This window comes from Neopsephotus bourkii, unplaced genomic scaffold, assembly GCF_033783945.1.
Source record: "Neopsephotus bourkii isolate Nb327-2 ecotype Australia unplaced genomic scaffold, CSIRO-AGI_Nbou_v1 NB_1686, whole genome shotgun sequence".
In the NCBI taxonomy this organism is placed as follows: domain Eukaryota; kingdom Metazoa; phylum Chordata; class Aves; order Psittaciformes; family Psittacidae; genus Neopsephotus; species Neopsephotus bourkii.
In genome coordinates, this window is record NW_026902160.1 from 330461 (window position 1) to 357802 (window position 27342).

Here is a 27342-nt window from a genome sequence, read left to right on the forward strand (position 1 = left end):
CTTTGTTCATCAGCATTGCAAAATATTCCTGTTCATCCTCTTGTCCCTCAAACACTATCATCCCATTTTACTTGTGTCTCTCCCTTATATTTTTCTTACCTCCCTTACTGAGGAGTAACAAGCAGCTGCAAGTGGTATAAAAAATCACTGCCCCAAGATCAAAGTGTAGCTGTCAGCCTCTCTGTGATTTTAATACCCTGCTGGGTAAATCCTCTGAAGCTACTTGCTATTGGAAAAATAAAGTCAGATAAATAAACAATACTTTTTTTTTTTGACAGTTTATTTGTGCAAAGGAGAAATATACTGGGGCTAAAACCCTGAACTGAAAGTGCTGATTTACAGCATGAAATAGGAAGTTGCTCCTTCCTCATTATTGCAGTCTTAAGTTCTTGGTTTGAATGTATAAAAAGTTTTGTTTGGGTTTGGGTTTGTTGGGTTTTTATTTTTTTTTTTTTTTAAGTAAAAAGTCCACACTGTGTCAAATGGAAATAAACCAGGAGGTATAACTAACCTTCTGAGATACCTTTCAAGTTTCAGATTTTGGAATTCCAGTTACTGATTTTGCAAAGGTTAACTTAAAATAGATTTCAGAAGTGTGAATGGTTTTACTTCAATCTTACTAACTTTTATGTGACATGAGTATTTCCCCCATGTGCACTTAGTATCCAGCCTATTTTACACTCAATACAACTGGTTTTGCAAGCAAAAAAAGGCTGATGATAGTCACACATTACTTTCACTGCTACTAGCACACTAGGATTCAATAAAACCCTTTCAAATAAAGTGCGTTTCTCTTAAGAACATACATACAAACCTTTAACAAGATTTAACTTTCAAAGACAGTTTTGTCATTAGTTTCAATGTAAAGCCTTAAATGTTTCAATTTATCCCCTCCTAGTTTCTGTCCTGCTTCCATTCCATTCAAGTCTCATTTGAAAACAAACAGAACAAAGACAACATCTTAAGCCAGTCTGAAACAACAGGCCTAACAGTTGAATTAGATTTACTGACAGGATTTCACTGTCCACTTCAGATGGCTATGAATACACCGAGGAATCGCAGTTAATCACCATATTATTAATAATTATAGATTATTAATTCTTAATTATATATTAAGAATTCCAGAGCTGTGCTCAATTCAGAACTTACTGAAGAGATGAATGGACCTACAGCTTTAACAAAGGACTTCTGCTTGAAAGCCAGTTCCATTACTCCACTGAATACATGAATTAGAATGTCCTAATGCCACAGACTAATTAAAACGTAACTGCTTAAACTGCAAATATACCACTGTGAGAGCTGCCTGTAGTTGTTCAGTATTAAAAAGGATAACAAAAGGTTTCTGCTGTACAAGTTTGTGTGTGTAATTCAAGTTAGACTAAAACCTGGTCTCACACACCTCAATTTTTATTATTCATCAAAATATTCCCTATTATTAAAATAAACAAAAGTATACGACATACAAAAGTGATATTTTATTTTTCTTATGAAAACCTGTAGATTTTTCCAACACGCAGGTTCACTTTTTTAAAACAGATCTGATGATGTTGTCTTCTCAAAAGGAATGCATCCAAAGAATGCAATTAAAATCTGTTCAAAAGCCACAGGATTGGGCTATTTCATATGGCAGTAAAACCAGTTTCCTGCTGTAGTCCCAATTAATTCTTCCCTTTTTTCCTTTTCAGTGCTTTCCATTCACCTTCCTGTGTAGAAAGGCTACCAAGAAGTTCTTTCACTTTTCTTTTTCTGGCTGCATCTCTGCAAAACAAACAATCAACATATAAAATATTTCAGAAAGACTGTATTAGGGAAAACAAATGTAATTATAAAAAGCCCCCCAACTTGTCAATTTCACTCTCACACACTTTTCAATAAAAACATTAAAAAAAATCTGTATATTCTTAAACTAGAGAAATGAAACTGCAAAGTTGAAAACTCTTTAAACCATAACTATTGAAAATGTTTATTTTCCCCAAATTGTCAGATTATATTTATTTCCGTATGGTTGATCGTTATTGTCTTGGCACACAGCAAAGAAATGAACACAGAGCAGACAAACATCCAAACCGGTGCTGGAACAAAGGCTTCATTACCTCTCCATGATTTCTGAGAGCTGCATTCTAGCCAGAAACTGGTTATCTTTCCGAATCTCACGGATGGCTCCTTTCAGTTCACGTTTATGCTTGTGAATCAACTGCTTTCTTTCTTGCTCCTGCTTACTGCCTCCCTGCTTTCTCCCAAACTCCAAACTGAAAAGAGAACATATGTGTGACCACAAAACACCTTAACAAACCCAGCTTTCTCATGTTTTAAAAGAGTTTCTCTATGAATACTAGCTCAGCATTTCAATTCCTGCATATGATAGTATTAACTTGCAAAAATAAGGAGCTGCCCAATGACCATATTGAAAAACACTCACCAGACCTTCTAACTGCATGTCACCATCATGCAAAGGTCAAGTACACAACATTTACACTTCAATCACCCTATGGATCTTGTATTTTGAAGAGACTAAAAAAGCTACAGCAGAAAAATGAAAGATGACTGGAGAAAACTGGAATCTCCCAATATATTTTAAGGTTTTTTCTGACCTCTTCAGATGAATTCCACAGAAAAAGTCTGATCAGTTACTCGGGGATAAATGTGTACTTCCTTTTTCTTTCCCACCCTACCACCCAAATAGCTGTTCCCTTGAGACCTGTGCACAAAAATTTAGTGGAAAAAAAACCAAACACAATTATCTGTTTCATGTCCTCTTTTCCAAATCCTTCGAGCTTGCCAAAAGCCTTAACATTTAAACAAACCTTCCCTTTGCACCAAGTGTTGCTTTACTTACACTTTCATAATTTTAGGTGTATACTGTTTCAATGGCACTGGCTTCCTTTTCTCACATATCAGTGGGGTGTAGTGTTTTACTTTGCTCTCCAGCTCTTCCAGAGCACTGTGGTACCATTCCTGAAAATGCAAATCAAATTCCAATTTTAAAAGCAAATCAAAGACACAAACTAGTGTAAATTGAATCAACAGCAATGTTCTCCCCATATGTTCTTTTTTAGGGTAAAGCCACTGCTACTCATTAGGACATTGCTAACACTAAAATGCCGTAAGCTTCCCGGGCTGGATAATTGTTAAACATTTTGGAAGTCTATTAAGATGGTATCACAGACAATAAGAAAGATTTGTAGGTAGTTTTACTTTACCAGAGAAGGAAGCAAGACTAAAGCCAGTCTAACTCCAGCTGCCTTTCAGGGTTATTTTAAGAGTTAGTAATTTTATTTATTTTGATAGCGAAAAATATATGCCATTTTGCATCATTTGCATTACATGTTCTCTAAAGATAACCCATGATGCCTCTTTGAGGAGGACAATTCTGATACATTCAGAAGAGACAGATTAATAACTGGAATCTCATTGCTAGAAGATACACAACTGTTCTGTTTCACAGTAGCTGACTAGGCATCTTCATGTTTTCTGATTACTTCATCAATTTAATGCACCACTTTGGCTGTACCAAGATCTTACAGATTCTTTACAAAAGTACAAGAGCAACTGCATGACCCGACTACTATTCTTATAAATTAAGTCACTCATGGAATGTTACTTTTATTACAAGCCAAGTGCTGTTCTCTCCAATTAGAGGAGCAAGACATGATACACAATGAAAAAATACCTTGACTGTAGCAATAGGACAAGGGATAATGGGTTAAAACTTAAACAGGGGAAGTTCAGATTAGATATAAAGAAGTTCTTCACTGTGAGGGTGGTGAGGCACTGGAACAGGTTGCCCCATGGCTTGACTTCGCGAACGAAGATTTGGGAAGGGCTTTACCCACACTTACTACAAGTGCGCTGATGACTAAGAAGGCCAATGTGGGATATGCAAATCCGGCTACAAAAAGCACAGCAGAAGGTCTCCTTGGGTGAAACAGGTGGGGCACGATTCTTTCTGCGTTGTCTTTTCTCCTCGAGACTAGTTCTTCGTGAGCTCTCAAAGGAGTCAACGGCATTATGTATGGTGTGCCTCCAAGTCTCCCAATTGGAGGCCAAGGTGGACCACTGATGGTAGTCAATATGGCCAAGGCTAAGGTATTGTTGCAGGGGGTCCTTATATCTCTTCTTTGCGGCACCTCTCTTGCAGCTACTGGTGGCAAGTTCACCGTAAAACACGATCTTGGGGAGGCGGTGATCCTACACCTTGGAGACGTGCCCTGCCCAGCGCAACTGCTATTTCAGCAATATGGCCTCGATGCTGGTGACCCCTGCCTGTTCGAGGACAGTGACATTAGACACATAGTCAGTCCAATGGATGTTCAGAATTGTACAGAGGCAGCGCTGATGAAAGTGTTCGAGGAGTTGCAGGTGATGATGGTAGATGACCCATGATTCAGACCCATATAAAAGAGTAGACAATACAATGGCTCTATAGACACTGATCTTTGTACTTTTCTTCACGTGTTTATTGCACCAGACTCTTTTATAGAGTTTTCTGAAGGCTCTATATGCCTTTGCTATTCTGTTGTCTATCTCTTTGTCGATCATGGCATCCGAGGAAATGATGCCTCCCAGATAGCTGAACTGCTGAACTGTCTTAAGCTCTGACTCGCCAAAGGTAATGTGGGGATGGTGATAATCTTCTTGTGGTGCAGGTTGGTAGAGGACTACCGTCTTCTTCAAGCTGACTTCCAGCCCAAAAACCTCATCCGCCTCCACAAAGCAAGTTGTTAAACGCTGCAGAGCTCCTTCCGTGTGGGCAACAAGGGCGGCATCATCAGCAAAAAGCAGTTCACAGACAAGATGATTTAGGATCTTAGTGTGGGCCTTCAGTCGCCTTAGACTGAATAGGCTACCATCCGTACGAGATCAAATATAAATGCCGTCTTGTTTGTCGAGGTCTGCCGTAGCCCTTTGGAGCATCATGCTGAAGAAGATTGTGAATAAAGTCAGTGCGAGAATGTAACCTTGTTTCACACCATTGGCTATTGGGAAAGGCTCAGCGAGTGCATCGCCATACCTGACTTGGCCTTGCTGATCCTTATGTAACAGAATAATCATTTTGAGGAACTTGGGGGAACAACCTAATTTTTCCAAGATCAGCCACAGGCCTTTTCTGCTCACAGTGTCAAAAGCTTTGGTGAGGTCATCGAAAGTTACATATAGCCCCTTGGTCAGCTTGCAGAGTTGGAGCATATATGCTGAAAAGAACAACATGTTGCTTATTGTGTAGTGGAAGACGTAAGGAGATAATACGATCAGAATGACCTATCGGCAAATTTTCAAGTTTAGAGATGATGGAGTTTTTAATCATGAAGCCGACTCCAGAAAGATGACTTTCAGTTTTGGGTTTGCCTGACCAGTAGAGTGTATAGCCAGCACCATGTTCTTTGAGGCTACCTTCCTCATGAAGGCGAACTTCACTGAGAGCAGCGATATCGATGTTAAGTTGTGACAATTCACGGGCAGTTAGAGCAGAACGGCGCTCAGGACGCCCACTGTTCGCTGTATCAAGCATGGTTCTGATGTTCCAACATGCGAGTGTCAATCTGGACACACCTTTGGAGGCAGATGTATGCCTTTGTCTCTTTGTCTTTAACTGACCGCAATAGAAGATGCCCGTTGGCCACGGCTAGCCAACCAGGTGGAGGGGGAGGTGAGCTTTGGTTAGGCCACCTTTTCTAGGCCTCTCTCCATATGGAGCAAGCAGTGCTGTCCTTGAGAAAGGCCGCTTGGTCATTCAGGATGCTGCCGAACAAGACTGTCATCTCCTGGGTCAGTCTCGAGCAACCAATGTCCTGAATCGCCTGCATACAGGGTTGGGGCTGCGACTTCCAGTGCACCTTATCACCTGCCGTTTCATCCCTCGCCTGTTGCTACAGGGCTTTGCAAGTGTGGGTAAACCCTTCGGGCCTGCGCAGTGGATATTTTTTTTTAGGTGAGGCACAGCGTGCGCAGAACTGGCCTCACCCTTTACACCTGAGGTTTATCTGCCAGGGCCTAGCGAGCTTGGACGGTGACAGCAAAGTCCTCAGGTCATAGGTTTGATTAGAGTATCCTTCTCTTAGATGGATGGCCTTACAGGGCTACACAAGCTCCATCTGCCCGGGTTTGAAGTTGGAGTTGTCCTTCTCCTGGGATGGTTGCCCGAAGGCTAGTGAGCCCATCCTGCCCATGGACACACACTTTGTCTGACCCTTCATTTGAGACCTGACTGGCATGGGAGACCCTACGGGAAGCATAAGCCACCACCAGCATAGCTCCCAACTTCACAACGGCACGCAAGCTCCTTCCCCACAACAAGGGGGTGTCCATGAAAGAGAACAGGTTGCCCAAAGAAGTGGTAAATGTTCCATCCCTGGCAGTATTCAAGGCCAGGTTGCCACAGCCGTGGGTGACATGGTCCAGCGTGAGGTGTCCCTGCCCATGGCAGGGGGTTGGAACTGGATGATCTTAAGGTCCTTTCCAACCCAAACCATTCTGTGATGCTATGATTCTCTGTTCTTCTGTTTTTTTCACAGAAACATCACTATGATTTTTTAAGAGCACAAAAGGCAGATGCCTGACCCTTGAAAAAAAAAATAAAATAAAATCTCACTGCTTATACTTGGTTTTTGTTTCTTCAAGCACAGATGGAAATCACTGAATTTATCAAACATATCAATTATTTAATTCTTGAGGAACACATACCTTCAATTTTTCAGGATATTCATTCACTGGCACATGCTGTGTAAGAAGAATTCTCACAGGATGCATAATTTCATGGAATGATGGTAAAGACTCATACAGAGCTGTGCATTTTTTAATGAGGTCAAAACACAGGGCTAGACATGACAACCTGTTAACGCACAGAAGAATTAACAACTTCACTTCCAAAAACTAGTGGATTTTCAAACAAAATTTGTAAGTTAACTGAATTTTGGGAATGTTAGCGGCATCTGTTAAGACTGGCTGATAGAACCAGTTACAAGGCTGTTCCTAACAGTTAATCCAGATTCAAAATTTCACTCTCCTAAGCAAATGCTAAAGAAATCCATCAGCAACAAAGCTTTATGTCAGTGCACAGAGTACAAGCTACTACTGTGTCTTTGCAACTGATGTGGAGTAACAAGTTTCTATACCAGTTCGAAAAGTATTCTGGTACTGGTTCTGAAGTTATAAAACATAATGGAAACAGAATTAGTCATTCTGGGTGTGGAGTTTCTTTCTGAACTTCTTAACAAAATGCTTATTCATCTCTGAAGTAAGTTACATTATAACACATGTGCAAGGTGGAAAATGAGGCTGAATACAGCCTTAAGGAACATGTTTAATTATGGTCTTTCCTAACTTCAGCACTTTGTTACTTAACTGACACTTTCTAACAGTGTTTATATATAAATACAGTCATTTCCTGCTGAAGAGCTTGACAGTTCAAAGTACTGAGCACCTCTTCTAACTCTACATCACCAGTTCACAGCTGTACAGAAGAGGAATGGAAGGTCTATGCACTCCAACAAGTGCTCTGCAAAACATTCTGGCGAAAGATTAGCAATTTCATATGCTACAGAATAGTACATTAAAAATAAAGCAGAACTACTCACTACTTCTGTTTTTACTAAGGAGCACTGTCACTAAGATTACCCAAAAGATGATCTGATATTTCTTCTGTTCACATTTCCTACGTACCTGATATGATTCATTTCTGTTCTGCTGGTTTCTTTTAATTTATTTACAATACTCAGTGGCAGCTTTTGCTTCTGCCAACCTTCCAGATCCTTCTTATCGCATACCAAAAGCAGTTCTGAATTTTTCCCCGCTGGTGTAAATGGATGCACGACAGTATAGCCTAAAAAATAAGAACAATAACCATTAAAGATGAATTCTAACCATTCTTTCTGAAGGAAGAAAATCAACAACTGTTTCTATGTTTTTAATCACACTGCCTTAAAGAATACTTTATCACTATTATGTTATTCTAATAATGAAAAACGCTAGAGCATGGGTATAATCACAGAGGATGATTGGGTGGCCAGAGCGCCTCCCATACAAGGACAGGCTGAGACCTGGAGTCACCCAGCCTGTAGAAGAGAAAGCTCCATGGAGACCTTAGAGCAGCTTCCAGTTTCTAAAGGGGGCCTTCAAGAAAGCTGGAGAGGGACTTCTGACAAGGGCATGTAGTGATAGAACACGGGGGAATGGCTGAAGCTGAAAGAGGGGAGGTTTACATGAGACATTAGGAAAAAATTCTTCTCTGTGAGGGTGGTGAGACTTTGGAACTGGTTGCCCAGTTGAGGATCCAGTGTATACCTGGAAGTGTTCACTGCCAGGCTGAATGCAGCTTTCAGGAACCTCGTCTAGCAGGGGCCCTCAGATACATGCTCCTCTCCCACTCCAGCGAAGTAGTTTTAAAACAAGAAGAGCAGGAAACACAGAATATATACTGGGGCAGAGCATACAGAAAATGCTTAAGGATCACAGTGCTTCTGATCATAAACTGCTCTGTGAAACACTACTTATAGAGTAACATGGAAGAAGCATCCGAGGAATTTCATGGCTAAGGGAGAAAACCATTTGCAGTCTCTGATGGACTTTTGTTTTAAACAACTTCTCTGTTTCCCTTATGTCCTGCAAGCTTGCAATGGAACCTATCTCAAATTCAAACTGAAAGTTAAGATATTTACATGCTCCAGAACCTGTACACAGCTCTTTACACACAGGCCAGAAGTCAGTAAGTCTGAATAGAGATTCATAAGGTTTGAGAACAAAAGTTGTGAGATTATGACACACATATACATATGCAAGGTAAGGAACCAAGATATGCAAGTTTTATTATCTGTGAGAGTGTAGCAAGCTCATTAAAAATTCCATTAACTGAGGGTATCAACAATGACAGTCCCTTCTCACACCTTCCACCTCCAGCTTTTCTTCTTTTTTAAGGTAATAATTTTTTTTTTTTTACTCTAAAGCAGACTGTATTGCAGCCTTTTATAAAGTTGTAGTCCACATAATTTTTCAAGTGAGAAATTTATGTATCAAGCTCAAAATTAAAACAGTAAGAGCTCTATTTCCTGATTCTACTTTAACTGTAAAAATTGAACCCCGAGAAATTTGTTGGTGTGACAGTATATTAACTTTCCATAGAACTGGATGTATGCTCATCTAAAATATTCTGTGTCGACAGCCTAATCACTTTATCAGCAATACTTCCACCGTGAATACTTAAAACCATGACTGAATACTTTGATAACTTCAAAACATCAATACTGACTGAAAAATTCTCGAAAGAGAACAGTGTGCCTTTGACATATCCTTTATCGAGCTTTCACTCACTACCAGAAACCAACATCATGCACATTTAACCAGTGCAAAATTATTAACAGAATTTCTAAGGAAATTAGAAAATAAAGTGGACCATTATCAATTACCACTCTGTATTTTAAAATAGTTTCTTATGTGATTTTGCAGAACCCTATATTTTGACTGTATCAAAATCCTTTTGTAGATCAAACATTCCTAAGAGAGTACACTGAGGAGAAAATACTTTAAGTACTATGTAACCCACCCACTCCATAACCTCTTCCCACCTCCATCTAAGAGTTCAGCTGTTGGTGTTCTGAGAATCCAGGGCTCAGCTCTGATACAGCCCAGCTGTGTAACCTTGGCTCATACTTCAGAGAAAACTGCGAAGTTCTAAGAAGCAGCTGGGAGAAAGTCTGTAGGGTACAGCCCATACAAGCTAATAAAGGGGAAACTGCAGTGCCAGGCTTGTTGAGAAAAGGGACTGTTAATAACTCAAGAATTCAAAAGAAAAAACACTCCAGCATGGAAAGGCATAAAAATCCTAAAATAGGTGAGGAAAGGGGACCTGCAAGACAACCACTCAGTAGTACTGAAGATGTACTGGAACACTGCAGCAACAGAAGCTGAACATTCCTCATCAGACTGATGACTGCCTAGAGAACAGAAGACTCTTCAGGTGTCTTATCAAGAGTGACAAGCATATTCATATAGAGCCTGTAGTTCATTATATCCCAGATGTCTTGTGAGTTTGCCAACAAATTGCTGAATTTTTCACTTGAGAATATACTGTTGGCAGAGTCTCTTGCCGCATGCTAAGTGACTCAGAGCGACCCAGAGATACTAACACATGAATTAGTTACTGTGCTCTGCCAAAGCTCCTATTAAGTGAATTACTGTCACTCAACTTGTCAACAAAAAAAGCCCCAGATCTAGAATAACTTTAAAGCTAGAAACAAATCTAAAAGAAAAGGTTGAAGAAAGAGGAAGACTCACAAATAAAAATCATTTGCTGGCATATAGATCAGATGAAAAGGTAAGTTTTATTACTTCTGTTGTCTATGCAAGTTACCAAGTTTACAGCTATGTTATAGCACAGACTAGTCCTGTTTGTGGGGATAGCTGCCCACTACAACAAATCCATGTCAAATAAAGGAAAAAAGAAAAATACCAACTTTGTTATATATTTTCCCTCATTTATCTCTGACACAGCTATTAGCTGAAGAGGGAGGGTACCTGCAGCATTAGCTGCTGCCTCACTGTAAAGATTCAGGGTACTCATTGGGAATCTACTGAAACCTGAATTTCAGAGCCCAGCCCAATCACACAGTCTATTCAGAACAGCAATATTATAAAAATACTGCACTGTGGCCAACATGACTTCATTTCCTTTACTAATTCCAGTTGTTTCCTTCCTGCCAACACCACCGGAGGATCTAGTTCATAATAAGATGCCCAAGATTGTGTACGACTAACATAGCAATTATTTTTGTCTTTTGTTCAAAACAATACATTCTGTATGAAATACTTTTACTGACTTAAGTTTATTACTCATTTACTCTGAACAAACTCACCCTGGGCCTGTTTTTTGGGTAGAGATATGTGAAGTACTCCAAGAAGAAAATTGATGAGCTCTGGTACAAATCTTCTGGAGAGAGATACATATTCCAGGAACAAACAGCATATAAATAGCCCTTTAATAACATCTTGTAATGTTGTGATGCGACACTAAAAGAGAAATAAAAAAAGGCATAAAATATTTGTCATTAGAAGTCTATCCATCACCAATATAGAATCTCCCAAAAAGTAAAAATATTAAATAAGCTGTACACGTTTAAAACATATAAAATTACACCCTTTGGACTTAAATGAAAATATTGGCTTTCCCTTGCCCTCACCAAAGAGTATATGCAGAACTGAGTAAGAAGTCTGTCAGAACTGGTTTAGCCACTAGAAGGTGCTAAACAACAAGCAATAAGTTCTTGAGAAATGAACCAAGAAAATGTAAGGCTCAGAGCAACTTGGATTTCTGACAGCAGTAAACAGGGTATTTGGACAGAAAAATAAGGACATATTTTAACTGCACTGCAATGCGCTTAGGTAAATTTTCAAAGAAAACAAACTGCTTATTTTTAAGTAAATATCTTTCTGAAGTAGGAACAAATGCAATATATGGAAGAAAAACCAGTAATGAATGATTTCAGACTGTATTCAGTCTGTTCTATTAGTTCTGCATAATTTGCCGTATAAGGGGTTCTGTGTGACAGCTTGAAAAAATGATTAGATATGGTTTTGTGAGTTGGACTTTACTCTGCAAGGGGTTTTCCCTCTTCCCTTTTTCTTTCAGTTACTGTCTGTGACTACACCAAAATCAAAGCTGCCTTTCCAGTACATATCTGTCGTGGTTTAACCCACAGCCAGACAGCTTGTTACCCACTCCCCCCCCTTCTTGCCCTCCCCCTACTCCTGGGGGATGGAGAGGAGAATCAAAAAGAAATGCAACTCCCACGGGTTGAGATAAGAACAGTTTAGTAACTAAGGTACAATACGAATCACCACTGCTACCACCAACGACAACAATGATAAGAGAAAACAGCAAAGGAAAGGAGTACAATACCACGCGCCGAACCACCAGTCCGACCCGGCCGACCCCCTCTCCTTCCGGGTCCTCCCCAGTTCCCCCCTCGGCATGACGTGCTGTGGTATGGAATACCTCTTTGGTCAGTTTGGGTCAGGTGTCCTGTCTCTGCTTCCTCCCGGCCTCCCCTCCTCCCTGGCAGAGCATGAGACTCACAAAGTCCTTGGCCAAACCAAAACATCACCTCTATCAGCTTTGTTCCCAGCCCGAAAGTCAAAACACAGCACTGCACCAGCTACCAAGAAGGAGAAAAAATGACTGCTGCTGCTAAACCCAGGACAATATCCAATACGTACATTAATGCTAACATTATATTTGGAGTTCTAGGAATAAACAAGGAAATGAAGTTATATACTGAGATGCAACATCATAGACATACCTTAGTAAGTAGCTGACTCATGTATGTAAAAGCAGGTGTTACAATTGGATGCCAGAAGTCAGAAGTTGGAAATAGCAGAGAGGTAATTTTCAAATAAATAAGCTGAAAACATACAAAGCAGAAAAAATACAGTTAAGCCATTATTCCCAGGACCTTGAATTTCCACATATGTAACTGATGAATGAGTAACTCCTACATTATAGTCTAAAAATACTACAGTATATGTAATTTTGAGAAATCTGATACAATACATGACTTACTGAGACGACTGTTTAAGTTACATGAGAAAACTAAATACTCAGTATAGGTCTAACATTGCATTAATTTAACAGGGTAGCTGAAAGAACGGCTGAGAGGGACGTATGCCTCCACCCCGTTCACTTGCTGAGAAAATCTGACTCTCTTCAGCCTACCACCATGACACTTTCACACCACAAACACATGAGCAAGTGGCCTCACAGGACCTGTGACACCTCTCAATGGCTCCTCAACACAGACCATTAAGTAACTAGGATCCTTACTGATGTAAGGATCATTACATACTAGCACACATCGAACAACAGCAGTTGTAGCCAAAAGAACAGTGATTAGACACTAATTCTGGAAATTATCTAAGTGGCTATTTACATAGTAAGCTAAACGCAACAAAAGTTTTATTGTTTCAGGTCCGTTTCTCTCCACAAAGTTTCTGTCATAAACACTCTTCTGAACTATTTTGGTTACTAAATAGCACAGTGCAAATTTCAGGTTAGATTAACAGCAGGCTGTCCTGGGTTCAGCAGTAGCAGTCATTTTTCTCCTTCTTAGTGGCTGGTGCAGCACTGTGTTTTTGACTTTTGGCCTGGGAACAGTGCTGATAACAATGATGTTTTAGTTGATGCTTAGTAATATTTAGTCTGACCAAGGACTTTCTGAGTCTCATGCTCTGCCAGGGAGGTGGGGAAGCCAAGAGGAAGCAGAGACAGGACACCTGACCCAAACTAGCCAAAGAGGTATTCCATACCACAGCACATCATGCTCAGGGTGTAAAACTAGGGGTAGTTACCCGGAAGGGCTAGATCACTGCCGGCATGGGCTGGGTATCGGCTGGCTGGTGCTGAGGTGTTGTATTCTCTTCCCTTGTTATTTCCCTTATCATTATTATCATTGGCGGTAGCAGTAGTGATCTGTGTTATACCTTAGTTACTAAACTGTTCTTATCTCAACCCGTGGGAGTTACATTCTTTCGATTTTCATCCCCATCCCTCCGGGAGCAAGGCTGGGGGGGGAGGAAGGGAGGGAGTGAGCAAGCAGGCTGCAGGGCAGTTGGGCTTAAACCACAACACAGGCACACACACCTACTGACACAGCTGGTCTAAGCAGCATTCATTCAAACAAGTTCATTGAGAATAGGAGAGTGATAAAATTCTACTCCAAAAGATGATAGCTTGAAACCTGGGAAACTTCACTGAAGGGAATGGAAGTCAGAGGTGTGACTGGTGGCATAAGGGTGGCAGTGGCAAAATAAAAATAGAAGTTAAAAGCTCACTACAACACATTTCCTGCAAAATCCAAAAACATCCTGAATAAAGACTCTTCAAAAGAACTCAATATAAACATTTTCCAAGCTGCAAGAACCAAGTCTTCTAAGTAAATCCTTCAGTCTTATTTTCCTTCATTAGTTTAATTCCACCATTAGGCAGCACTGCTTCATCAAGCTGGGACACGGAACACAAGTAGCTCCCTTTGGAATACTGACTTACAGTTCGTCTTCAAAAGTTTTTAGAACAATAAACAAACAACTCATTTTCCATATGCTCCATTCTATAATTCCCTAACAGCCATATACCCAGATACTGAAAAAGGAGTCTGTTCACATTTAGCATGGCCACTGACTTTTGGAATGTTACTAATAAAAAAAAAAAATAAATGGTTAAATCTCTCCAATTTATTGGTTTAGTAATTATCATATAAAAAGTGACAAGAAATCTTATTTTTATACTCATAACGTATTTTGTTATTTTTATTAATCTAGGAGAAAAAGCACTTATCTACAGCACTTATTTGCACTTAACACAATTAAAGAAAATAGGACGTAACTGACAACGTCACTTTTTCCTGTAACTACCCAATTGAGTTTCATCAGGAAAACAAAGAATGCTCTGCTATGAATACTGGAGTGGCAATTTTAAGCTATTTTCCCCTTATTAATATTGGAGCCACACTTCTATTCTGAAGAATGTGTGTGTGGTGGTTTGTTTCTTAGGGTTTTTCTGTTGTTGCTGTTGTGGGCGTTTTTGTTACAACTCATCTCCAGCAAGGCCATTCAAAATACTGAGAAACTAAAAAAATCACAGATGCTAATGACTCATTATATACTTTGAGATACAAAACTCAATTTTATGTCTTCTCACTTTACTGTACTAATGGAAAGAACAAGAGCCTTTTCTAGTGGTATGCATTTGTTACCGTGTCCAAGCCTGGAAATGTTGCACGGCCTTTGACTTCAATTACTTCTTCCATATCATGCGCAGCATCTCGAAGGATAAACTTAATACTGTCACTGGCTGCCTCAGGAAACATCTGGCAAAGATTGTACAATGGCCTAGTAACAAGAAATGTAAGTCATAATCATGTTACACCACTGATGTTAATTAGAACCTCATTTTTAGGCACCTATAGGAAGATTTCTTGTGTTCCATCTACATTACAAAAACAACAAATTCCCTGAAATTATTCTTTTTTAGAAAGGTCCCTTCCAACACAAACCATTCTACGATTCTTATTGTAATGCTTCTAGTTTACATACACGTGTATTTTTCATTGGGCTTTGAGATGATCTTTATTTTGCTGTTTTCTAAATCTTAAATTAAAAAAAAGAATTAAGAACATTAAAATACGTTCCCAAATCATCTGTTATGGTTAAAATATATCCTCCTGCATCTCCTAACTCTACATTTTGCTGCACTTATGCATGCTGGCACATATTAGGCAGCCCATTACTCTAAATACTCTCAGACAATGTCAAACAACATGTGAAGCAGCAATGTGTTAGCAAAACTGTTACTTAAAAGAAGCAAAATATCCCCACAAAGTTAGGTCAGCTCCTGGCCTATGGTTAGTGCCTACAGGGAGATGCAGTCAGGAGGCTGCATCTGTTTGTTAGTTTTTCCAGTATTTTCAGTTAAAAATGTCTGCAGTGATATTAATAAATCCCAGTTCTATAAAACAATCAAAATGTGTTTACAGTTTTTCATAAGGCTGCAGCATGTGTGACAGTATCAACGGGTCAGTGCTCCTGCTGATGAATGCAACAGAGCAATGAATGTGGAAGCTACACACAACACGTTTTTAAGAACTTGTTTACTTCAGCATGAAATAAAAAACATATGCTGAAAACTACATACAAATAACTCACTGAAAGAAAGCCGATTAGCCTGCAAAGGCAAGATAGCAGTCACAGACTAATTTTGGTTGGAAGGGATCTCTGGAGATCATTCTACACAACTCCCTGCTCAAACCAAGGCTAACGTCAAAGCTGGATCAGGTTGCTCATGGCTTTGTTGACTTTTGTGTATCTTCAAGGGTGGAGATTTTACAGCCTCTCTGGGAAACTTGTTTTAATATTTAGCACCTTTGCTATGGAGTTTTTTTTTCCTTATATCTAATTGGAATCTCCCTTGTTGCAGCCTGTGTCCACTGACTCTTGTCCTTTGTTACAACTCGAGACAAATTTGGCTCCCTTGTCACTCTAACTGCCTGGAAGGTATCTGAAGACAACAATGCCAAATTGAAAGCCTCCTGCAAAGTGTTTACTTGGAACTTTTATATTAGCTTACTGCAATACTCTTTAATTCCATTTTAATCTAGTTCCCCAAATGAATTGACAGAACGGAAACCAATGGAAAAACCAAAGATTGCAAAGGGAACTGCACACTACCACTGCAAAGCCCAAAACCCTTATTCAGCAGTCCAGACTTCATGCACAGAAGCTTGTATGCATACATGGTTATTATTTATCCCCTACCCATGAAAAGCTTTTTGCAGATCAAAAATTATATTGAGGTTTTGAAAATGCCTTGGTACAATCAATAACTCAAGCAATATGTGAAACAAAGTTAAAATACAATAGAACTGGAGAGTTACCAGTCGCCTGCAATCCCTACAGGACTACTCAAACAACGTGCTAAATGCTTTCCCTGTGTAGCTTTTCTGTTTAAATCATAAAGGAGCAAAAGTCCAATGGATTTATTACTTACAGGACCAGTTTGTCAATGGTTCTGAGATCTGGTAAATCCAGAGTTGCTAACTCCCCAATATACTCCAAAAGGAAGCCAAACAATTTCTGCAAGAAGCATAATATGTTAAATTAGGTTTTTTTTTTCTTCATTGTACATATTCTTAAAGAGCACAAAAGAACAGTGAGAAAGAAGTTAAAACATGAAGAGTAGTATGCCGATTCTGCTGCTATTCACAACACAGAAACATGTATGTTTTATTCCGCTCCCTGAATATTTACTGAACTTACTCTGGAATTCAAAGTTAATTTTTATGCTTAAAACAAAACATAACAAACCCCCATACTTCCAGCTTTGCTTTGTTTCCCACTGCAAGGCTTGGATGATTGCATTTCTGAATTCTCTCCACTATTATAAGCTGTTGTTCTATTGTTCTTCCAGCCAATAAAGACTTAAATGTCTCATAGGACTCAGGAACTAGAAAATAAAAACAAAAATTGAGCAGGGAAAAATATCAAACTTAGCATATTGAATGCGACAACTAACAAATTTCCAATTCTAAAATGTCATTATTCAGAAAAAATACAATGCAGCTTTTAAATTAATTACCTTTTAAACACAAATAAGCTATCAGCATATATATAACATTATATATATAAGTCAATAAACAACGCAAATGTTTTTCAACAAGTAACATTCCATTCATCCTTGAAGTTTAAAGGAAAATTTATCGTAAGATCTATGCTTTAATCCATACCTAACTAGCTTTTGTAGGCAGGATATTAAAAGAAACTTGCCATTATTTAAGCAAACAAACCCAACCAAACAGCCCCTCCCTCCCCAAAAAAATCCCCCAACAAACCAAACCAACCAACCAAGTAAAAACCAACCTAACCCTGGCATATATTTAGTCTTTTGCAGAAGTCCACACGCTACAAAACATCCTAACTGGTTCAGTTTTTGAGTTAATGCAACTGCTCTCTGGTTAAAGCCAAACCTGAATGCAATTTAATAGGCTTTGTGTAACAAGTTATTTCTTTCTGATGGCAAGATGCAATTAAGGAAGTTGTTTGGAAGGTTATTTAATCTTGCAACAGATACTTTTGTTAGAGAAATCTATGCTAGGACAATAGTTACATGCATTATGTACTTAATATTAATAGATATTTTGTGTACTACTTCATACATGCCTTCTCCTTCCTCCTAGGCACAAACCCAAAAGGAGGCAGACTTTGAGTGTCTCTAACACCACCACTGTTAATACAGAGATTAAACCTGAAAATCCTGCTTTTTCTGCAGGATCCTGCAGAAAGATGCAGATCCTGCATCTTCTCTGACAAAAATATCAAACAGCAGAGAAAGTAACCTTTTCTCATTTAAGTATAGATAGTAGAATACTATTCTGGCTTCCCTTATACAACTTTGGTTTGGATGTATTCAGAAAGAAGTACATGTCTTTCAATTTTTCTCCCCAGTATTTATTTTTATAAGGCTGCCTGGAGGAGCAGGAACAGCACTGGATGAAAGAAATCTGGTTCCCACTGCTCAAAGCGTAACTAGGGCTGATCACTAAGAATAACAGCTTCTGGCTACACTTAGAATAATAGAAGACAACTGGTAAGCAAAACTTCATGGACAAACATGAATACGTTAAGATCCTACATGGCAGAGACTGGTTATAACCCCCCCTAAAGACAACAGGATCAGTCCTTTGCTTACCAGCAAATATATAGGGCAGCTCTGAATTGGCAGCTTTGATTTTTGGATCTAGTTCCTCCACATTCTGTGATTCATTTTCATTTGTTTTGTGTTTCTTCTGTTCTGTATTCCCTGCAGCTTCTTCTTCACTCTCAAGGTCAGATTCAAGATCAGAGTGGCTATCTGCAGCAACGTCCTCCTCATCTTCATTAGATTCTTCCTCACTTTCCTCTTCATTCTCATCGTCTTCCTTTCCATCTTCCTCCTCTTGTTTTTCCTCTTCCTCCTGATTTTCAATATTAATTTTTCCATCCTGTAAGCAGAAAGAGCCAATTAGAACACTGATGAAGTGATAGCACCTCACCAGAATCACCATCCAAAGCTATCATTATATTCACATGAACAGAACTTGAGCCTTGCTACCCCTGAACAAGCAGTGCCAGTCAAGACAGATTTTTAGGAGAGAACATGCACATAGATATAAGAATAGTAGGGTATTTCCAACGAGCTGTAAGAAACTAGAACAGGAGGTAGTATATGAGCACCAGAATAATCAACATGAAAGTAAAACCTAACACATGATATGAAAACCAAAAATCAACATCACTTACAGAAGCATTCTTGGTTCAAAAAGCATATTAACTTCTATGTGTTAAAATAATTTACCAGATAAATATTTGTTCCCATCCTTATTAATCATCAGTTTCAAATCACATTCACAAATTTATTCTCCCCTTCGAGCACAGCAGCAGTTCCCTTGCTACTTACATGTGAGAGTATCAGAGGATGAGTATATGCGCACATGGTACATTAGAGTCAGGGTGACTCACTACAACATCTTTAAGATTATATTGCTTTGCCACCTTAATCAAAGCTACTTCACAGGGGAAGGGTTTTTTCAGAAACCCAATTAGGCTGAAATTTGGTGGAAACTGTATCAAATACAGCAGTAATTAAACTTTTGGCCAGCAAGTACAATAAAGACATCTATAAAGTGCAGCAAGCTCAGCAGAAAGCCACCAAAATTGTTGGGGGGCTGGGGCACTGCCCTATGAGAGGCAGAGCTGGGCTTAGTCTGCCTGGACCAAATAATCACCTTTCAGTGCTTACAGGAGAGACCGCTGGGAAGGTAGAGCAACACTCTTCATCACAATTCACAGCAGAAGGAGAAGCAACAGGCCTAAGCTGAAGCAAGAGATTTTCCAAGAACATACTGCATAAAGCCCTGAGCAAACTGGTGATTTCACAGTTAACCCTGCTTTGAGCAGGAGGTTGGACTAAAGGTCTCCACAGAGGTCACTTCCAAAGTGATTTTCCTATCTTCTTGTCAGAACTCTAAATGAAATTTTAAACCTTACCTTGTAAGACAATAGATGTCTGTCATCTTTATCCAGAATAAAGCCATCAGCTAGATCATCAGCTGACACGTGGCTGGGTTTCTTTTTATTCTCTTGTTCATCTATTCCACACATTCGACGCAGTCGATCTGCCTATGTTTTAGAAGAAATACCACACACAGATGTGAGACATCAATCAGGTAACTACATCAGAATGGAAGATCCCTCAAATACTACAGCTACGAAAATCAAAGGAAAAATATTATCTGGAATTACCCAAGAAGTGGATGAACAGAAAAACCAGCAACTTGAGAACTTACGGGCAAAAGCTGATGATTCCTTATTTTTTTGTGGGGAGTGCAATCTGATAAGAGCACAGAGTTAACTGTACTATCTTCTGTGGAAGGCTTTAAAACTGGGTTTACCAGAAGCACCATGTTCTCTTGGTTTACAATTTATCTGTTTCGCTTATGAGACAACGCATCAATACTATAAAATGTAAGCTTCTAAGGTGTTTTATGATTCTTCAGTGTTTATCTGTATTTCCCATACGTGTAACAAATTTGTAGCAAACACAACCATATCCTAAGATTTTTAAGATACGCTAAATTTTTAAATAGACTCAATGAACAATATCTGAAGCAATAATTTACAAAAGGATTTCCACCTGGGCAATCAGACAGACTGTATCACACAAGATGACAAGAACAGAAAAGAAAACAAATCCTGCTTTCTGTTCTGCTACTATGTAATGAGCTATTCTGAGGTAACCTGAAGGTACTGGATCCCTGCAGTCCTCAATGTGTCCCAGCAAAAAGTAAAAATAGAAGAGCAACATTTACTAAATTATTCAACCTTTCCATAAGACCTGGAGCTCCATGTAAAAGAAGCATGTAACATTTCCCACCAGAAGCCTGTTCCTCTGCAAAGCAAAGCTATATACATGCTACTGCTGGAAGACACACCACTAGAAGAAAACAACAAATGACTTGCCAGTGCAGTAGTTCAACTGCTGTGCAACATGATACTCCCTTTACTGACTTAGAAGCACCTCTCAGCTCTGAATAATTTAAAAGGTTTAAAGGCAAACTGAAGAAAGATCAACTCACGCCATAAACCTCAACAGTCACGTACCAAGTCTATGTTTTTTTGTTGTAGTATCAGATTGCAACCAAAACATAAACAGAAGATTTCCTGAATTCACCCTCTCTGACGAACTGCACCTTAGTAGAGCCACTTTCAATCTGTCTTGCAATGAATATAAGTGGTCACTCCCAAAAGACAAGTCACAAAACAATCTAAAACCATAACTGGTGTACCTCCAGCTTCTGGAGTCGCGCCTGTTCTTCTTTTGCCAATTCTTCTTCTGTCTTCATTCTTTCTGAAGGTTTCGCTTTCATCTCGAATCCAAGTTCTCGAACAATCATATCATATTCATCAGGCTAAAGGAATATTTATATAATTGTTTATTATCTTAAGTTTTATTATTCTGCTTTGAAGCCACCCCTCTGCCATACTAACAGTTAAGAAATGACTGTTAAGATATAAGAAAAAGACCATTTCCAAAGAAAGCTGCAAGAATATTTAACTCTGTGGTAGACAAGGAATGGAATGAACATTTGAATGGAAATTCTCTGGAATTTTCCCCTTCCTATTTAAGTTACTCACAACAGAAAAACTTACAAATAGTACCCCTAAATAAAAACTGGTTTAGTTATTAATTGAAAAACTTTAAAATTTTGTTTAGTAATAAAATACTATTTCTCAAAAGGCAGCTGGAATTAATAAATGTGTAGCTTACGTTTCACTTTATACTGTTAGACATGAGCTAAGCCTTTACTATTTTAGTTACACAGATGTCTATCTTAAAGAAAACAGAAAGGGATGCTGATATTCAGGTTTTTTCCTAACTGGGAAGACAGTCACTAGCAGAGATTACCCTAGACCTGTGAACAGAGAATTCTCCATAGCTGCTTAAGTCACTAAACCATGCAGCTTCTCTGAAACTCAGTCCTAGGAATTGTTCTTACACACAACTAAGTAATTTTCTCCAATTCAACATTAATGTTATAAAGCACTACTAATTCACACTTTGCATCCTTGATAATTCCTAAACTGGATCCACACACAGGAAGTAAAGGAATCTTATCTTCCTTTTCAGCAAATTATGATGACAGTTTTTGCCCAGATAGCACATTACCAACATATTAAGAGTATTCAACATGTTATGAAACATCAAAACCAAAAATCAATATATCAGAATATCAGCTTTTGATCTAGTATCTTCTATCCCTTATCTGAGATTAGCTTTAACATAGGATCAGTTCATTAGTTTGATCTTTCAAAACCTGAATTCAGTTGTCAAGGAAGAAATGAAAATTCACAAATGTTCCGCAATACAATTCAAAATTTCTACAAGAAAAAAAATGAACTCTGCATGACAACACCTGTTCTTAGATTTAAAAGTTCATTTTCCTTAATACAAAATACCAACGATAGAAAAAGCTTTGAGAGCATAAGGTATATATTTAAAAGTGAATTTTTTTGTCCCCTTCTTGTAGATACAGCACCCAATTTACAACAAGGAAATGCTTGTTGCCAAAAATCGAGATGTTTTATCCAAGGAACACTGCAAAGGCTTTCAAACTAAGTCAACATTCTCAACAAGTTTTGTTCTTCAAGAAGATGTTTTGCTGTACAAAAAAGCTGTAGCCAACACTGTTGTTCAGCCTGCAACCCCTCTCTTAATAAAAGCAATAAGTAGTCAAAATCAGATGAAACAGATAAACCAACCCCCTACATTCCTCCAACTAACCAACCTGTCCTAAACTCTAGCATTCCTTCAACGTGAATAGCAGGCAACATTTTATTTTATAAAGTGATGAACTCAGCCTTATACTTCAGCCACTGTGAGGCAAAACCACAAGTTATTAGAACAAAAAACCCCAACCAAACCAAAACCTTACCTTAGGTTTTTCTACTTCTTTGTCTTTTCTCTCTGACTTTGGAGTTTTGTGGGCAATAAGGGTTTGTATTTCCTTCCAGTCTTTGTCAAGCTTTTCTGTGAGTTCTAATGCACTTTCTCTCCGAGTTTGCCTCTCTTGCTAGGGAAAAGAAAAAAAAAAAAAGCCAAACCAAATGCACCAGTTATGTACAGATTGACATGACATGGTATCTGCAGTGTAAAGCCAAAACGCCATCTTTAGCAAATGAAAATTTTAAAATATTTAACATTTATTTTAAAGGTGTACATATTCATTGCAAAAGATGAAGTACAGAGTTAGACTGTATGGCACAATGGTTGCCTACAGCAAAGAAGGGGAGATTTGGGGATACAAAAGAATGGCAGATATTCAGTGTACATCTTAATACACCTACAAAGTCAGAATGACTTATTCAAGGAGCTTGGACTCTTCTCCTAGACATCTGTATCTCCTTGTCTGCTATGCAAAACCAAACTGTGACAGTTTCTTAATCATGTTCATTTACACATCAGGGCTAAAAACTCACCTTTTCTTGTTTAGACTTGGCTATCATCTCTTCAATGAGTTCCTTCCTAGATTTAGGTTTCTCCTCCTCTTCATCTTGCTGCCCACTCGGTGCTTTTTTACGAAGGAGGCCGCCACCCCCTCCAAAGTGAGCAGCAGTTAATTCAGCTGAGAAAAAAAAAAAACCAACATGGGAGACTGTGAACCCTTTCCAAATCCGTACATGAGTGCTGGAGTGCTGCTGGGACAATATCTCCCTATTCCTTGAAAATGGGAGCAATTAAAACTATTGCATCAATGATGTACTACTTCCATCCCGATGGGAATGGCCATACCAAAAGAGTTTGATGGTAGACACATAATTTACAGTGACAAACATTTTGTTTGTCAGGCATATGATGGGGGTTTTCCCTCAATGTTTTTACTAGCATTTAGGTACAGAGGAACAAGATAGTAATCAGAGAACTCGCACTTCAGATTTTGGCTAAAGGCCTCGAAATACAAGTACTTATGTATGCTGAAAAGCCCACAGATGAAAGAACCTTGCCAGGTAAGGAGTTACAACTTACCACCTGTTAAAATCCAGAGAGCTGTTCTGTGTGTGATTAAGAAGAAATCAAATCTGTCTTATACATCCCAACCAATTATGTTAATATTCTTTCTCACTGAAAGATAGTGCTGAACAAATGATGTACAGGTACCAACAATAAAACCAACAGTTGGATATTAGCTGACATATCTTACCTGACAGTGTTCCTCTTTCTTCTGTGTCACTGTCACTATCAACAATATCATTTAGTTTTTCAATTTCTGCCAAAGACTGGCCATAATGAGTCAGTTCCTCATCTTCATTAAGATTATAGATACTCTTCTTTCCATAATTTTGCTAAGAATAGTAAAAAACAATAAATAACTAAAGATTTTTAGTTCCCAGACAACAAAAGAAGAAAGCCTGTATTTTTAATGCTAGTTGAAGAGATTCGGATTCCCGTATTTTGCTGGAACACTACCAGACCAATACTTTCATTTTAAATACATAAAGAGAAGGAGCATGATGTCTCACTCTACTTGTACATCAATATAAGAAACTTTAGCCTATATAAATTATCAGTAGAATAAGATATTGCACTGCTCAATTCAAGAGACTAAGTATGATAAGGCAGAAAGAACACTACTGCACATAAAATTCACATTAGAGAATGATACCAAGAGTCCTAGTCAGCAAATGAAACTGCTGCTGTTCAACAGCTGTACTAGAATCCCAATGTGTACCTGATGGTGGCTGTGTTTTCCTAATTCAATTCCCAAATCATAGTAATCAAAGCAGTCAAAGAAATTCAGGCAATCAATGAATCTGCTTAAAACTGGCTTTCTTGCCTATCAGTGCTCAGAAGTTTGTGCTTCAATAAGCTGTTTTGTAAAACCAAAAAGTTTTCATGAAAAATTTGATTCCCACAAAAACCTGCTTTTCATAAAAGTTCCAGACATATAAAATAATAAGAAAGGATCACCCCACAGCCCACCCTGTTAAGGGGCACCCAACCTAAGAAGTCAAGTGTTTACTGCGGCTTTGGTTTGTTATTCCTTTTAATTCATATTTTACCTGTCTTTCCAAAGTGAACCGTCTGATCATCTTTTCCTCTGGACTTATTTTGGTGTTATATTCACCAAAACGTTTATCTTTAAACACGTTTGTCTTTTCCCTTTCTTTATATTCTTTCAGTAATGTTTGGGTGCGCTAGAAGGAAAAAAAATAAAGAAGGAAGATTAAAAAAAATGGAGATCAAGTTAAAAGACAGAAAGAATACCTACTTTCAAAGCCAAGGCAAAAAAAAGGCTCCATGTTATCCTGGCAACAATCTAATTTATCAGAATGCAATGAAAGAGAAGAAAAAAATTAATGAGAAAAGAGATGGGAAGCTCATAAAATATATTCGGAGTCATTAAGTTGTCTTCTAAATTGACCATATGAAGATAAAATATGGTACACTATCTCACCTTTATTTTATCACATATATCACATCTGCATTGCCACTGAGGAATTCTAATTTGTCTGAAGCTTAGCGTCCAAGAATAACAGTAAAGAAAGCAAACAAGCCCCACTATCAGCTGAATCTCCTTCAGTCTTGTCAGCTAAGATGTATAAAACCCCAAGTAGGTACACAGCTGTCTGCTTTAGTGTTGAGCACCAGGAGGTTTCCCATGAAAGTGGTAAAAGGAAGTTTAGCAAACCTATATGAGGTATTATGCGCTGTACTTATGGTGCAGCTAAGGAAACAGGTTTACTTTGCAATGCCAGTGATCTAAGTCATGGCAAGCATCTGACTTATTTCTATTAAAGCCCCAAGACCTTAAAACATGATATTGAACATTCATGAAATTTTCTAAAATCTGAACGAACAGTAATGAAGACTGAAAGCTAACTTAGAACTTCATGCTGAAGATATTACATAGTTTCTAAAGGAAGAACATGCTGGCTGTGTTTAGCCTGAAAAAAACAACCCTCCATGTTTATTTAAAACACATTAACTGAATTTTACAGAAAGGTACTGTTGCTCTTCATATTACCACGAACTCACAAACTGCTGCACCAAAGGAAAAGGCTGAGTTTTCTACAATAGATCTCTGCAGCCTCACTGAGCATTCACAAGTTTCAGATGCTGCTGTGACACCAGGACTCAGGTTTCAGCTATCACTGTGTCAGTTCTACCTGGCACTTACTTCTTGCACAGAACATACCAATTATCATGCAGCTTAAACACTGTTCCTGAGCTTTAATATCTCTTAATACCTGGGATACAGAAAAGCATTTTTGTTTATAACTGATAAAATATTTAATGCATGCAAAAATGATAAACTATCAATTTCCTGTTGCTACACTACTTTGAAAAATGAGCTTCTCCTTTTAGTAGGTGCTTTAAATTCTGCTAACAGTTTGCATGTAACATGTCAGAGAGAATCTCAGGCACACACTTTCAAATCATGCTTTTTTCAGCCTTAATAGAATTGACAGAGGTTTTAACTTCTTTCTGGTTTGTCTCAAGGGACAGATCATAAAAAATTCCAGTGCTTCACTCAAGGACAAGGTAGGCTGCCGGAATCCCAGATACGTAGTATAACACAACGTGCTCCCTTATGTATTACAGATTGGCCCAGGTAGCTAATGATGTCAAGCAGATAAAGAGGCAATTGTAAAAGGGTATAGATGGAAGACAGATTTACTCCCTTAAGTTGTACGATCATTCTAATGAGAACCAGCACAGATCGTTATTTTGCATTGCAACATAGTTCTACAACACTATTTAACCAATGCACAAAAAGTCAACTGCATGCTTTCCAAATCAAGGCTAGTTTCTCTGTACCTACACATCTCTCACTGCGTTCAGACCTTAGTGCCCTTTCAAACTTTCACTATTATAGCAACACTATACCACTATAAGAATTTTAACATCCTGAAGTGACCAAAACTGACCAACATTATTAACACTGACAACCATCTGCACTCTGGTCCAGTATCTTCCTGCATATATGTGCCATTGTGCTCTGGGTAATTTGAAAACAAACATTCCCACACATGCCATAAGGGAGCCTTCCACTATTGAACCCTGTGAATCGCACTGGAGAGAGACATTTTCAACCGGCTTTCCAACACCATCTGCTCAATGTGCACAACAGAGGCAACCTCTCATGACCTGAGATGGCTCCAGGCTTGTAACCTCTCCATCACAGCTATACCCACAGATACCATCCTTCTTTAAAACTTCTGATGCCCTCTTACCTTCTTGATGGCCTTGGACCGTGAGACTCCAGGCAGCCCCACATCATTCTTGGTCTTCCTCCCCAAGATGTTAAACTTCTGCCTATTGACTTTCACCTCAAAGGGGTTACTCTTGACCATGGCCATAGCTGACTTCACAGGGCCCTTGGCTGTGGAAGGCGCTGAGACCTTTCGCTTCCGCTTAGATGCCTTCCCCATTTTGGGCCTGGCTGCCTGCGGATGCGTGTAGGGAAGAAGAGACTCGGTACTCAGTCAGCCTGCGGCGACAGGGCCGGAGGTACAAACAGGGCAACAAAATGGCGCCGGGGGGAAAGAGGGGCAAAACCCCACCAAATACCCCTCGGACCAGAGTACTTCCCTCCGACACGGTGCTGAGTCGTACAAGAGCTCCCCTAAAGCCCCGTCAGAGCCGGCGGAGGCGCGGAGAAGAGGGAACGAATAGCAGGCAGCGCTCCCCTTACCCCGGCGTGCCCCGGCAGCACCACACGCGTACCGGCAGCCTCACACCTCTCGCGAGACTGATTCACCCAACCATCG

The 27342-nt window shown here is 39.0% G+C and overlaps 1 protein-coding gene across 1 annotated transcript; it reads right to left on the reverse strand.

Moving 5' to 3' along the window:
* Positions 1–27317, reverse strand: NOP14 (NOP14 nucleolar protein). The gene is made up of 18 exons (XM_061376032.1): positions 26806–27317; positions 24631–24765; positions 23772–23913; positions 23050–23195; positions 22506–22643; positions 20859–20981; positions 19561–19692; positions 18224–18515; positions 16851–16981; positions 16526–16611; positions 14736–14871; positions 12288–12389; positions 10845–10998; positions 7660–7819; positions 6682–6829; positions 2837–2955; positions 2094–2249; positions 1–1758 (listed from the first exon to the last, which is right to left on the reverse strand). Exons 1-18 carry the CDS (start codon positions 27001–27003, stop codon positions 1659–1661), a joined length of 2598 nt encoding a protein of 865 aa, XP_061232016.1. The 5' UTR covers positions 27004–27317; the 3' UTR covers positions 1–1658.
* Positions 27318–27342: the final 25 nt, after the last annotated feature.